This window comes from Notolepis coatsorum (assembly GCF_963971535.1).
Source record: "Notolepis coatsorum genome assembly, chromosome: 6".
Lineage (NCBI taxonomy): Eukaryota > Metazoa > Chordata > Actinopteri > Aulopiformes > Paralepididae > Notolepis > Notolepis coatsorum.
The window spans coordinates 128,405,017-128,420,739 of NC_140170.1; the positions used below are offsets into that span (position 1 = coordinate 128,405,017).

A 15,723-nucleotide genomic window follows, 5' to 3' on the forward strand; every position below is an offset into this window, starting at 1 on the left:
TTGACTTGAAAGTGCCATTAGGCAGGAAAAACAGTTGCAATTCATTCCCATGGCAACAAGCATACTGCACATGTAATATGTGATCATCTCCTCTTGTGATTATATGCACAGTACACACATTTTCACTTCTTTTTTTAGCTGTTTTTCTGTATTATGTTATTACATTATGGTGGTATTGATTTTATTGCCAAATCAAAGACAATTAAAGTCATGTTGAGGTAAACAACACTGTTTTCTATATCTAAATCATATGCGTGTGTGCAGTGTGCGTGCTGTTGTGATATATGATATAAACACAGGCTTACGAGCTTACTCACTCCCCCGCTGTACTCCCTCTCGCATCCTCTTCCTCACCTTCACCTCTATTTCTCTTTTCCTCCCTTCCACGTTTCCTCACTGTGATCCTCCTTCCCTGCTCTGTGTTTTTCTCTCCTCCATCTCTTCACTCTTTCCAGCTCTGTAATGTTAAAGAGACGCGCCAGCACTCGGAGGAGGAAGTCGGGGCCTTCACCAAGCTCATCGAGGCCATGGGCTTCACGGGACCCCTAAAATACAACAAATGGGTGAGTGACTGAGGGAGGGAGAGGAGAGAAATCGAGGCAGGCGGAGTGGGAGGGAGGACTCAATGTAGTGTTCATCATATATATATATAGGTGTTTTTGAACATATACCATGTGATCCACATCAAACATCTTGGGATACCGTATTGATTAACAGGACCCCTCGTATACAACAAATTAGTGAGTGAGAGGAGGGGGAATGCTTGTTGTGAGGCAGGGTTAGATGGAACAAGGAAAGACGAGTCCATATTTAGTGTGTCACACCAGGGAGGAAAAGAAAGTGAGTGACGGACCCATTTGTTTGCTTGCTAACGTTACCAGGCAGCCAGCTGGCAGCACGGCTTAGCCGATCAGCAAGGTACTGTAGCTACTGTATAGCCACCACCAGGAGATGACAATGAGTCGAGTAAAGATAATCAGTTACTTGTTGAGAGACCAAACCACATTCAAAACCAACATCATACAAGCTTTGTCACTGCTGTTTTGGGGAGTCAGACGTTAGCAGCCAAGCTAACAAGCCAATGTTACACAAACGTATGCTAAACTAGTTAGCTTCTTAATTTGGTTTCCTGTAGCCCCAAAAATTTGACTTTTGATTAGTGCTTTGTATGGACGGACACTCTCAAAAGTCCAAAACTTGCCTATGTATTTCTTGGAAAAGTTTGCTGAAAATGGTGGCATTCTGTCTACAACCTTTTCTGATTTCACAGTTCCGACAGTTTACGTCTGGCGTGCGTGTATGTGGGGTGTGACATCACCCACTGGTTAACTTAGCATTGTGCCACAAAAGGGAATACTGTGGAAAAACTAAAGCACTGGTCACAAATCGAACACTCACGGCAACCATAGAGAAAGTACTAGGAGCCTTAAGTTTCGAGCAACTGTATGGACAGATGGACACCACTACCGAGACCAGAAATAATGGTGAGCCATATCGGTGATGGAGTCTGATATATGACTGGCTTCATCCAGGGCTTCCACAGTACTCATAATTAGAACCTGGTCGATACAGGAGTTAAAAAAAATATATATATTAAAAAATATATATTAAATTAATAGATATATATTGGCCGATATACAAATCTTTTTTAGCAAGGATCCCTCAAATTTGGTTATCAAAAAGTTTGTGACGAAGATATGTACTGGAGGAAGGATATTTTACAGTTGAACTTTATTATATACTTGTGTGTATGTAATGTATATATAACTGATAAATAAAAGATGAAAATAAACAATTGTGCTGCATGCAAAACAACTCCATGGTTTGGGCCTAAATCTCTAGGACTACCATAAATCGGCCATGGCTGTATAGAGGAGACTTATGGGGTTCATTCAGATGATGGGAGGTCAAAGGTCAAGGGACCCTTTTGAACATGGCCCATTTCCCTGCCCATCAAAAAGGTTTGCTTGACTTTGGAGCGATATGTACCATGTGATTTTTTTTTCCCCCCCGTAGCCTTCGTTTGCGAAGACACTCTCTGATTGTCTAGCCCGCGTACAGCGAAGACCCTCTGATTGGTTTAGCTCCGAAGGGTCTCTTCCGCCTTGTACATATATATTCTCTGCTTCGAAGTGGTTATGCTTTGGCCCTCTTTCGAAGTGGGTTATGCTTAGGGTCAGGGTAGGCTATGGAAAAAAATCACGCATATGTACCCGGTGAGCTAGCATGACATGATATCTATGGATTCCTTAAGATCTCTTAAGATGCGGCTAGGTGGTGTAGTGGGCAAGGCACTCGCCACCAATGCAGGAGACGCTGGGTTCGAGCCCAGCTCTCCGCATTGCTATCAGCTTGGCTGGTCGTTCATACTAGCACAATTGGCAGTGCTAGTATGGGAAAGCTGATGGGTGGGGATCGGACGTTGTGGACAGCGACTCCTACAGGTCGGTTGGTGTGCCTGCGGAATCGGGAAGCGACGGGGGCGGCATGTCCCTCCCACGCAGACCCCCGCCGCTGAGAGATTGCGCTGTGCAGGTGAAAAGATGCGATGGCTGCTTCCTCGAGTACCGGAGGGGACATGTGATGTAAGGCTTCGTCCACATTGCAGCCGGCTTGTGGGAGGCATGGCCTAACAGCGTTCGAAACAGGGGAGGGTAGAATTGGGCGATACGAAATTGGGATGGGAGAAAAATAGAAAATGGGAGAAAAAAGTTGATAAAAAATAAAAATCTCTTAAGATGTTCTGCTTTCCTGCAAGATGATGCTATCTTTGTGCTAGAGTAAAAATGGTCAACCGCTAACAATTTTGGAAACATACACGGCGATACCAATAATGGTAATAAGGCCAATATCGACAATAACCATAAAAATATACAAGGGGGGTTAAATCTAGATAATTGGCTGTTTTGTTCGCAAATTAAACGTAACAAGCTAATCAAGGCTGCTAACACTACCCATCAAGTACTAGCCAGTCCTCTACCATTCCCTAACAACTAGCCTAGGCCTCTGCAAAGGCTTCCATTTCAATTGCAAGATACTAGGAAACATCAAGGAAAGTAAATCTGACTCATGATGTACTTTGTCTCTGGAAGTAGGTTATAATTTATCTCAAGCAAATTAAATATTGAATCACAATACTTAAAGGCAGTTTTTGTCTGGATGTTTGATTTCAGTGTGTATAGGGCAGGGGTTGCTACTGCTGGCCTCACTAGAGGTCTGCATCCCTGCCCGACGGGTTCGGGTCGGGTATGGCTTTGTTTTTAAATACATAATCCGGGCTCAGCCGGGCTGCTCCCTGCTCTCTCTCTTTTAGCCGAGCGACCTGGTCCTACAGTCTATGCTCCTTGCTGAAGCGTCTGTGTGACTGTGCAAGGTGCCGCACACAAAACACTAAGGCTGAGACCACTTATCGATTTATCGATAACTGTGTATCGATAAGTGTAAAAAATTTTTTAAGTAGTTAAAACATCCCCATTTCATGTCCATTCAGTTGAATTGCAACTCTGCACTGTGCATTCAATATGCAGTGCACTCCTCCATCACATCCAGAGACCACCGACTATAAAATGAAAAGGATCACTGTGGTAGTGTTGAATGGGGAAATCTGTAACACTAGAGATGGCGGCAAACAACAAACAATTGCTGCAAAATAAACATCAATTTGTTGTTTAATTATTATTATATATATTTTTTAATACAAATATCGATATGTAAGGGATAATGTATGGCTACGAGGTCATTGTCGCAAAATAATTGACCGACACAGAGTTTAAAATACCGAGGCGCCGCGCCGAGGTGTTTTAAACGTAGTGAAGGTCAATTATTTTGCGACAATGACCGAGTAGGCTATACATTATCCCGCTTATTACATGGCTAACTTACTAACAATATACCTAATTCATTTGACAAATCGCAGTTGTTCTGTGGCTCTGTCAGCCCAAATAAAGTGATTATTATTATCGCGGGCAGCCTCTGGCTCCGCTGTCAGTGCAGCGCTATACATTATCCCGCTTATTACATGGCTAACTTACTAACAATATACCTAATTCATTTGACAAATCGCAGTTGTTCTGTGGCTCTGTCAGCCCAAATAAAGTGATTATTATTATCGCGGGCAGCCTCTGTGTTCTGGCTCCGCTGTGTTCTGGCTCCGCTCGTCGCTCCGCCCCCTGTCATCGCCGGCACGGCAGTGTCTAATTGCACTGAAACAGTGTGTCAGTGGGCTTGATTGCGAACAGCTGCGCTCTGCGGTCATTATTGAAAAATCTGCGGTCATTATTGAAAAATAATGACCGCAGTCGGGGGGCTGTTGACCAATCACAAGCAAGCATTTCGGCGAATGTGAAAACGCCATGTAATAATTATCGATAATTTGGTCCCGATTTATCGATTCTTCCGAATGGCATATCGTCTGTCTTACAAAACACACACATATTCCCCCATATTCCCTTGTTGTGAGTGGTCTGGGATGGCACTGGGACCTTTGGGACGCTTTGGGGTGCTGTGGTGGGTTCTTCATGCGGGGGGTCCCTGGGATGTCGGTGGGTTGGGAGAATTCAGTGGTGGGGACTGGCCAGGGTCCTTCGGTCTGCTTGAGTGTTTGGAGTCGCTGCCTTGCTGCGTGGCTCCTTTGGCGTGGCTGCAGGTCCTGGGGCGTGTGATATTGTCATTCCTCCGTGGGGTTTGGGGTTGGGGTTCGCTGGTTTCCTCGTGGTGGCAAGGTCGCCGGGACCGGGGGAGATGTGGCGGCCCACGGATGTGGTGGGGATTGATGTGTGGGGTGTTTGGGGGACTGGCTGTTCCGGGGGGGTTCACATGCCTTCGAGCAACACTGTACTTATTGGACTTATTTTATGCCTATTTTTATGTCTGCACGTTTACATTTACATTACATTTAGTCATTTAGCTGACGCTTTTATCCAAAGCGACTTACAAGTTCTGTACGACAAGCCATCAGGAAGGGCACAACTCTATCAGCTGAGTAACAATGTTCGCCAAAGTGTTGAGTGCTACAGTGTAGGTTAGTTTATTAGGACAAGTGCATGACAGTATGGTTAGTTAGGGTTAGATTTTCTTTTTTTTTTTTTTATTTAATTCAGACAATGAACGAACGTTCTATGTTGCACTACTTTTATACCTATTCTTATGTCTGCATATTGGTCTGTGATTGGTTATTGTTTTTGCGTGCATTTCGGTCTTCGGTGGGAAAAGTTTGTGAGGAAAGGAGGGACCGCACTGAAGCCATCTATGGTGGACTCTATTCTTCTCCTCCATGACTCATTTCAATTCTACTGGAATTAAATTACTGTAAATAGTTAGAGACAGGCAAAGTTGGCCAATTAGGCCTAACTGTTGCACTGAATGGGCGAAGATGAATCATTATTAGCCTAAGTTATGGCAAAGTTATTTGTTATTGGAGAAGGCAAATCTTAAATTATTTGATTTTCTGATTTATTATTATAGGTTATTTGCTGGTGTGAGGCCGCCACTGACCTGTTCTGTTGTGCTTTAATAAGGCTTGCCCACGTAAACGTCACTCTGCTCGAAATCTTTTCTTTTTCTTCTGTGATTTCTGATTTCTGTTTTTGTTTAGTGACTGAGTAGGCTATTTGTTTCGTGTGAGTCGAGGAATATTCTAGATGGCCTTCAATAAGTTAAATCTTTTTGTGTATTGTAAAGCAAAAATCAAATAAGCCAGTTTAGCCCATGCTGCTGCTGTGTCTTTCAGCACAATTTCTGATATCTTATATCAATCAGTGGAATATAACAGATAAACTTGCAATATAACATTTGGGGTTTTGACTCAGGCTTCAAATGTTGCATTACAGTCAGGCTTATTGTCAGGCAGGGCCTGAACGTCATGGGCTGGGCACGTGCAGACCCCTAGGCCAGACCCCTACAGGCCCCACCCCAGGCTCTACCAAGAGATGTCTGGAAAAATTCACGTTAGTAATAAATCAGGAAGTCCATGCCAAGTCAAAAGCTGTGTGCTATAATATGCTACATTGGCTCCTGAGATGGAGGACAGATGCATGTTTATGGATTTTTGCAGTGGGTAGCATGTAGAACAGACTCTAGCATTTTGACAGTGACGGCAATCCACAAGCCTTAGAGAATAGGTGCAAGTGAAAAAGTATGTAGAACAAGCGTCATCATAGTATGTATGTATGCATGTGAGAGAGAGGATCTAGAGACGGTAATGCGACGCCAGTGTGTGTGGCGGTCAAAGGGGGACATTAGAGCTCCATTGCCCTAGCAGTCTTGGGCTGTCAGCCAGCAATGTCCCCCCAACACACACACACACACATTACCTCCAGTAGCAAGTTGTTTCTGTCCAGGATATTGCCTTTACTAACCAGGATACCATGTAGGGCTGAACGATTAATCGATTTTTAATCAAAATCGCGATTTGAAAGGATGCAATTAAAAATCGCCAGGCCTGCAATTAAATTTTTATTTTTTATTTTTATTTTTTTTATTATTTAACCAGGAAGTCCCATTGAGATACAAGATCTCCTTTGCAAGGGAGACCTGGCCAAGATGACAGCAATAACATTTGCAATACATCACACAGCAATAAAATGTGCGATACATCACACAAGAACATAATAAATGTGCATGTATACAATATACATCACATGTAAACACAAAGCAGAATAGTCTAATAGTAAAAGTGTATAATACAGGGTAATATTACAGTCATTTTGCAGTCAGGACGCGACTACAGAAAGCAGCAACATTCTTCTTGTAGGAAGTTATGTAATACAGATTTAAATTCACCAAGAGAGACCGGGGTGTCTAAGTGGATAATGGTCCTGTAGCCCATTCCATGCCCAAGGTGCGAAGCTTGAGAAAGCTGTTCCTAGCTAACCCTGCTCAAGACAGAGAAAACATCTGAGCTGAGTAAGGAAAGGGTGGGGGGGAGCAACATAAAATAAATTGTTGAACAGTTTGGGAGAGGGAGGTAAGGGGTTTTAGATTGTGTGTTGTGAAGTTTAGACTTCAGAGAGGGAGAGTAAAGTACAGGAAAAAAGGTACCGGGGCGGCTAGGTGGTGCAGTGGGCAAGGCGCTCACCACCAATGCAGGAGACGCTGGGTTCGAGCCCAGCTCTCCGCATTGCTATCAGCTTGGCTGGTCGTTCATACTAATACAATTGGCAGTATTAGGGGGTGGAAAGCTGATGGGTGGGGATCGGACGTTGTGGACAGCCACTCCTACAGGTCGGTTGGTGCGCCTGCGCAGCAGAATCAGGAAGCGACGGGGGCGGCGTGTCCCTCCCACGCAGACCCCTGACGCTGAGAGATCGCGCTGTGCAGGTGAAAAGATGCGACTGCTGCTTCCTCCAGTACCGGAGGGGACACGTGATTTAAGGCTTCGTCCACATTGCAGCCGGCTTGTGGGAGGCATGGCCTAACAGTGTTCGAGACAGGGGAGGGTAGAATTGGACGATACGAAATTGGGATGGGAGACAAATAGAAAATGGGAGAAAAAGTAGATAAAAAAAGAAAGTACCATTGGGTACCGGTATCGATTCCCAGGTAAAAAGAAACATTTTCAGACTCTGTGTCCCGAACAGACTCACCGCATAGGCCAGATGCAAGGCGCATTTTACAATAAACCTCTGTGGGGCTGCTTAAAAAGATAAATTATAATCGCAAATGTAATCGCAATCGCAATATCTGTCAGAAAAATCGCAATTAGATTATTTCCCAAAATCGTGCAGCCCTAATACCATGGTAAAATTAAGTAGCGAGGGCGTTGCATATACAGCCTCTAATCAGTGCACAGGTTCTTGTGCAACAGGCTTGAAACACACTTTATGTCCCCCAGCCACTGTTGCTAATGGATTTAGAATGTCACTGCTCTTGTTCATAATTCACCAGCTGTCTAAATCAGAATAGAATTGATAGACTTACCAGCCACAGCCAGCACTGGCAGCATTTGGTTGGTAGCTGGTATTGTGCCTGTGCCAAGCCAGTTGACCCTCATGTAATAAATGTGTAGGCACGGTAAAGGTGGCACAAAGATCTTCCAAATGGATTCAGTAAAACACTTAACACTTTTTATTTAGAGCACACAGTCCTCTCTGTTGTGTTTACCTTGCCTGCCCAGACTTGCAACCTTCACAAACAACCTATGAACCTGTTGGAAAGTCAGTGTGGTTCTATCCACCTCTTTACATCTCGACACGGTTAAGATGAAGAGAAGTTAAAATCCAGTGTGTCTGCCCAACGATGTCGTTAATGAGAATTTGAGAACTTAATTGTGTCACAATGAAAGAGAGCAACATGCTTACTTAGGGGAGGCAGGCCAGTGGTGGCAGGAACACAAGGGGAGGCAGGCCCCAGTGGTGGCAGGAACACAAGGGGAGGCAGGCCCCAGTGGTGGCAGGAACACAAGGGGAGGCAGGCCCCAGTGGTGGCAGGAACACAAGGGGAGGCAGGCCAGTGGTGGCAGGAACACAAGGGGAGGCAGGCCAGTGGTGGCAGGAACACAAGGGGAGGCAGGCCAGTGGTGGCAGGAACACAAGGGGAGGCAGGCCCCAGTGGTGGCAGGAACACAAGGGGAGGCAGGCCAGTGGTGGCAGGAACACAAGGGGAGGCAGGCCAGTGGTGGCAGGAACACATCGGCAGGCAGGCCAGTGGTGGCAAGAACACAAGGAGAGGCAGGCCAATGGTGGCAGGAACACAAGGAGAGGCAGGCCAATGGTGGCAGGAACACAAGGGGAGGCAGGCCAGTGGTGGCAGGAACACAAGGGGAGGCAGGCCCCAGTGGTGGCAGGAACACAAGGAGAGGCAGGCCAATGGTGGCAGGAACACAAGGGGAGGCAGGCCAGTGGTGGCAGGAACACATCGGCAGGCAGGCCAGTGGTGGCAAGAACACAAGGAGAGGCAGGCCAATGGTGGCAGGAACACAAGGAGAGGCAGGCCAATGGTGGCAGGAACACAAGGGGAGGCAGGCCCCAGTGGTGGCAGGAACACAAGGAGAGGCAGGCCAGTGGTGGCAGGAACACAGGAGAGGCAGGCCCCAGTGGTGGCAGGAACACAAGGAGAGGCAGGCCAGTGGTGGCAGGAACACAGGAGAGGCAGGCCCCAGTGGTAACAGGAACAGAAGGTGCCAAAACCAAAACAATCAAGTTGTCTTGTGACTCTAGGGCTGTTCGATATGACGAGATATATCAGGACAAGGGGAACATCTGTAAATATTTTCCTCTATCGCTCTTGGCAAAAAAGCCACTGAATTGCCTTGTTGTCAGTATTTTAATTAATTCCCGACCCCATGCACATGTGCTGGAATAACAAACAAACATGGAGGAGTGTGACATGGAACAGAACAGCTGACCAGTGCACCTCATGTCACTGCATGCAGCAATACAAATGTCTTGCAAGATCCCAGAACATTATCTGCACCTGCATCTGGTTTTATTGAATAAAAATGCATCAATCTGCTTTCGTGTACCATTGGATGAGGACCCAATATTTAGCCTTCAGTTGTACCATATATTTTTATTTACTTTGGCTTTAAAAATCTTGTCATCCGTTTTCACTCTACTCAAGTCGTGGTATTATTCTGTTATATCCATTTGACTTCATCAAGTTTTTTGCAAATTATTATTGCTAATTCATCATACCTACTCTGAAATCAAATCCGTGGAAATGATTGGTTTTGTACAAGTGAAAGCTGCAATAGGAAGAGATGCTGAGGTGAGAGATTTTCTGTGTGTGGTGCATGCCTTTAATTTGTATTTAGTTCATCAAAGTAGTACATTTACATAATACATACTATATATATATGTATTGTTATTGAGGACTTTTACCTCATTCAGTCAGACCCTGCTTTATGTTTTCTACACACTGGCTTGAATAACAAACTAACATGGAGGAGCGAGACACGGAAGGAAACTCCCCACGACACTCTGATACAGAACAGGACTCGAGCCCAACCAAGACAAGATGAGGAACTTGTACCAAAAAGGGGGGATAAAAGAAATCTGACACTGACCAGAAAAATTTGCAAAGTATGCCACAGACCGGTTCCCACATCAAACTCGAGCACAACAGACTTCTTCTACCACCTAACGTTACAGAGGAGCCAGAGAGGCAGAACAGGCAGAGCCAAGAGATGCTACATGGAAGTGTTGAAAGCACTGTTCAACGTCACTCCGAAATAAAAGGAGAAAAGAGAAAGTGCCTTGCATTTGCATTTAGTTCACAGGATTATCTAAAAGTAGTCATGGATTTACAGAAAACATACTATATTGTGATATGTATACTGTTATTGCAATATAAAATTACTCATATCATGAACGATATCGCACAGCCCTACCTGGGGGTCCCCACTTTGAGAACCACTGCTGTTGAACGCTGGTCCCATGTCACCCCATGTCACTATGCCGGCCCCTGTGGCTGTTCTGCAAAACCCTGACTCAACCTAGTAGCTTGTAAATCTTGTGTGAAGGCAACAACACCTTCTGGGCAACAAGAGGAAACCAAGTCACAGGGATCACTCTGCCTACGCCAAGCCTTGCCTGGCAAAGCAACTCATAGCCTGATGCTTTGCCAGTCAGCTGTGTGTGTGTGTGTGTGTGTGTTTCAGAATCAGAATCCACATTCCTCTCCACTTATGCCACCTCCTGTTCTCGGTGGCCAAAGTCCTGCCTCGGCCAAACATTGCCATAACCAGCGCCCTTGGGGCTTTTATGATGTGTGAGCTGAGCTCTTGGGAAACATGCACAGCAGCATTGGGTAGATGGTGGGATGGAGGCAGTTAAGACGAGAAAACCTCTTGTTTTTCACTAAACCTCATGTCTCCTTAAAGTCAAGAGCCTTGGCTTCAGATTGCAGCTTTGAAATAATATATTTGGTGTTCAAATGGGTTTCATGAACCGTGGGCTCATGAAACTCACTCAACCAATGAAAGGACTGTGTGCCACTTTTAATTCAAGTAAAATAAAAACATTAAAATCACATTGAATTTTGTTAGACCTAATCCCCAGGACAATTACCATTTTTGTATTGGTCGATGTGAACCACTGTTATCTGTTGCCAGAAAGGGGGAACCAAAAATATGGTCCAAAAGGCTGTGGTTAATTGATTGCAAACAATATGAAAACAGTTTTTTTGTTTTCTTGACAGAAAATCAAGATTGCTGCGCTGCGTATGTACACCTGCTGTGTAGAGCGAGTCAACTATGACGAGTTCTTTGAAAGTAAGTATTGAACAGTTGTCCTAGTTCTGTCTGTCTGATGCTAAACATGTCACGTGTATAACTCCATACAGTATTCTTTCTCATTTGTGATTGCTATAATGGAATAAATCATTATTCTGTGTTTTAGTCTTAAAAATTATGAATTTCCAAACCTTGAAGCTCTTGAATCAAATATTCAGTTATGTCCTTGAGCTGAAAGAGAGCCACTAAAAAGCCATTGGCTATTTAATAAAAAGCCTTTCCAAGTCTCTGCAACATAGTGTTAAACAAGGTAAATTTACTTTTGACGATCCGACAAGCTGCAAAGTCAGTTTAGGGTGACGAAGTGTTCAATCGTCGTCACACATTGATTGCATTTTCACGAGGTATAAAAGTGAGAGACCAATATAGCTGCACTATTACAAAAGCACATCGTACACTGTGAGGCGTGTTGTCAGCCACAGTTGTAATGTTCTGAATCTGACCCAAACACTCCATATGGCATTAGGCATGGCTTTCCCTCTTTCAGGGATAGACTGGTACTATAAACTGTTGCTTGCAAGCATAGCAGTACATACACACTGCTGTCCAACAGATACGCACGCAAATACACACGCACACACCGCAGTGTGGGTACTGGTGCTCATCCAACAGAGAGACACACACACACACACACACACACTGCAGCGTTGTTACTGGTGTTCATCTACCAGAGACACACCCATGCACACGAACATGCACACACACATGCTGCAGCCTTGGTACTGTGAGCAGTCCAAACAGAACTGATGGGCACACTGGGACACCTTCACCACCTGCTTGACACATTTATATAACACTTTACTGCCTGGCACACACACACACACACATACATACATACAGAATTACTTGTTTTTACTATCCTTTGTTTGAACTTTTTCGCCAATTTTGAGGTTTATTTTGCATCCCTCCTGGTGTGCTTTGAATTTAATATAGTCGTGAGTCAGTAATGTGTATTTAATAGTCGTGAGTGAGTAATGTAGTCGTGGGTGAGTAATGTGTACGTATTTAATAGTCGTGAGTGAGTAATGTGTATTTAATAGTCGTGGGTGAGTAATGTGTATTTAATATAGTCGTGGGTGAGTAATGTGTATTTAATAGTCGTGAGTGAGTAATGTGTATTTAATATAGTCGTGGGTGAGTAATGATGTGTATTTAATATAGTCGTGGGTGAATAATTTGTATTTAATATAGTCGTGAGTGAGTAATGTGTGTTTAATATAGTTGTGGGTGAGTAATGTGTGTTTAATATAGTTGTGGGTGTGTAATGTGTATTTAATATAGTCATGGCTGAGTAATGTGTATTTAATATAGTTGTGGGTGAGTAATGTGTATTTAATATAGTCATGGCTGAGTAATGTGTAATGGGGTGATTTTTCTGAAACATTACTACCCAAATTAACCCTTTGCTTCTTTACAATAATTTAGCGATGTTAAAGAGAGGCATGAATGCAGGTCATTGAGAGGAGACATACGCTTTGGAAACTGGCCTGTGCTCAGCAGGTTAACATGAGCCTTCACACCCCAAGCAATTCCAGCAACCACTTGCCAGAAGACTATTTTATTTATTTTATTTAACCTTTATTTAACCAGGCAGGTCACTTGAGAACAAATTTGACCATTCATCTTCTATTACCTGAGACAAGTTGGTCAATATTGACCATGGCTGCCGTTGGTCGTTTGCTGGAAAGGTTGGCCTCAGCTGAACATGACCCATCAGCAGTCAATCACACCACGTTACTGTAATGACCTTGTGGTTATTGGAGTTTGTCTTAATCCCATTTAAGATGCACACTAGTGGTAGTCAGAGCACATGGTTTCCCACCACGTCCGGTGCCTTGCTCAAAAGGGCACTTTACGCACTTGCTGCTCATGGCTGGAATAAAACCTCTTATTAGTGCCTGCGATCAAACCTGCAAACATTGGGTATTTGGGTCACTAGTCAACATCTACCTCTAGGCCACCTGCTGGTGTTGCTACAGTATACAGACCATTAGCAATCCGCAAGCTCAAACAGGGCATCATATAAGGCTGTCCCCGAAGCCTGTTCTTGGGATGTGAACTTCATCAGGGTTTTTTGAACGGACGTTCGAACCTTCGTTTTTAATTAAAAAAAAATATTTATTAAAAATAAAGTCATTTCTAAAAAAAAATTATATATATATTTTTTATATAATATCCTCAAACTAAATCCTCAATTTAAATGGTGATTAATCTGATTAAATTAGTTATTTTTTTTTAAATTAAATCAACTTTCTTTATTGAATATAACTCATCAATGTTTAATACTATAATATTAGTGTAGCCTAATCTTTATCTGCAACTGTGAAGAAAAACCCCATTGGTTTAAACAGAATGAATAGACGCATACAAAAATAAACTTTTTTTTAATAAAAAATTAGAATGTTGATTTAGAATTCGAATGCCAACGTAACGAATGAAGGTTCGAACGTTTGGGCTCAGCCCTAGCGCCGTCATATCATGCGGTTGTATGAATTGTGCACACAAAGTTTTTTAGGTTTTATAGACATTTGACTATTTAATCTACAAGCTTGCTCTTGGTTTTCAGAATGTACCCTCCCCGACACACTCAACTCTTGGTTCCTGGTGGCACAGCTTCATGTATGGTAGGTCATACATACATATGCGTACTGTATGTATTGGAGCATGTGAGTGGAGTTGAGCGAAAAGGAAATTCCACGCTCTGACTCACGTGAGAAAAGATTACTCCAAATTTGCTCCATTGTGAAAACTGACACTGTAGTTAATGGCGTTTTTCGCAACTTGGAGCATGGGTGCGCTGATAAGCTATTGTAGGAATTAGCCCATGTGAAAGTAGTAATTTCCCTTGTGCAGAATGCAGGCGATGTAATGTAATTTCAACCATGTTAATGTGGGAGGATAATGTCTGTGATTACCACCTTTGTGCGAGCCGCAGTTGTGCAGCTAGACCATGGATAATTCCTAAAAAAAAAATTAACACCACTCCACTTGCATGCTTATCTTTCTGTCTGTCTCTCTCCATCCCTCCGTCTCTCTGTAGGATGTGTTTGGTTCGGATGCGACAGGAGGGCAGAGAAGGGAAGTACATGTGTCGTTACATTGTTCACTCCATGTGGGAGGATGTAGAGCAGAGGAGCAAGATCATGGGGGTAAGTGAGTGGAGTGTGTGTATCAAGTTTATTGTATTTACTATACTTAACCCAAACTAAAGAAACATAAAACATCTATTTATGGCATGATATCAATCTCATAACGGTACCGGACCGCTCAGGCTTAACCTCTTATGCCCGAGCAGTATGCTACCGGTACGAGATTGATGTCACGCCATAAATCCATCAATATAGAAGGTGTTAATTAATGTTGCGTTTCTTCTTAAAATGTAGCCAAGAGTAAAGCCCCTAACCCTGTCAAAACAGCAGTCAAATTTTATATTTCCAATTCCAGCACTACGTTTGTTTACCAATGATTTTAAGCGGTATTGGTGAAATATGAGTTTATAGAAATCTCAGCGAATCAAGTCGGAAAAAGGCATTTATTGAAGCGAGGACTTGGCACAACCTAACTTGAGTGTAGTATTTTGAGAGAAGAGACGCAGGGCTTTCGATGCGCTTTAAAAAAAAATTAAATACACTTCCCAGCTCACGCCAGCCCCTGTCATTCATCTGACTTCTAGTGTGAAGCTTTTTTCCCTTATTTTTGGAATCATATCGCACGGGTGGAACAAACCTGAACGTTATTGCCATAAAATAGAACAGTTAGTTTCTCTACCTTTCTGTGAACGTCATTGAATTGCAATCTGATGAAAAACGGTAGAGCAATTTACATTATAAAAAAAGTAACTGTACTTACAGTAGATTTCATTCACGGTTTTTGCTGCCCTGTCAGGGGCGCCTGGTGGTACTAAATCCAGATTGAACTCGGCCATTGGAAAGAGGAGATTTGGCCCAATCCATAGATGGGTGACTTGGCCATAATAAGGTCATTTATAGGCCAGATAGTCTATAATCATATTTCAAATTGCATGTGTCCGGAAGGCGGAATTCAATACTGTATCTACAAAACCTCCTGTAAATCATCTGCCCTTTATTCATTTGCTTAGATTTTTGTACACGTGATCTCAAGAAGGTGCTGAATGAGCTCAGTGGCAACTTGTCATGTCTGGTCAATTTTAGCATGGTGTTATTCACCGTCAACGTTGAAAAAGAAAAGAGAAAATTATATTCTCCTTTGGTTCATTACAGTTTACTAGAACTGGGCGATATGGCCTAAAAATTTGATCTCAGATTTTTTCACACCACATCCGATTTACGATTTTAATCAATTTTTTTTTCTTTTTGAAATGCCAAGGAAATCATTCAAATAAGCTTTGTTTTTATTTGGGTTGGAGTGCAAACCTAATCTCACCAATCTTCACTTCACAAAATATATAATAATAATAATATATATATATATATATATATATAAAGGGTTACTCTTGATCAAACACAGATGAA

The 15,723-nt window shown here is 43.1% G+C and overlaps 1 protein-coding gene across 1 annotated transcript in view; it reads left to right on the forward strand.

Annotated features, from left to right (window-relative positions):
- The window catches only part of uqcc1 (ubiquinol-cytochrome c reductase complex assembly factor 1), a 44,371-nt gene that overhangs the window by 12,265 nt on the left and 16,383 nt on the right, over window positions 1-15,723 (forward strand). The window contains exons 3-6 of the mRNA XM_084316377.1: window positions 456-563; window positions 11,137-11,209; window positions 13,797-13,854; window positions 14,271-14,379. Coding sequence (XP_084172503.1) covers window positions 456-563; window positions 11,137-11,209; window positions 13,797-13,854; window positions 14,271-14,379 — 348 coding nt within the window. The remainder of the gene's footprint in view (window positions 1-455; window positions 564-11,136; window positions 11,210-13,796; window positions 13,855-14,270; window positions 14,380-15,723) is intronic.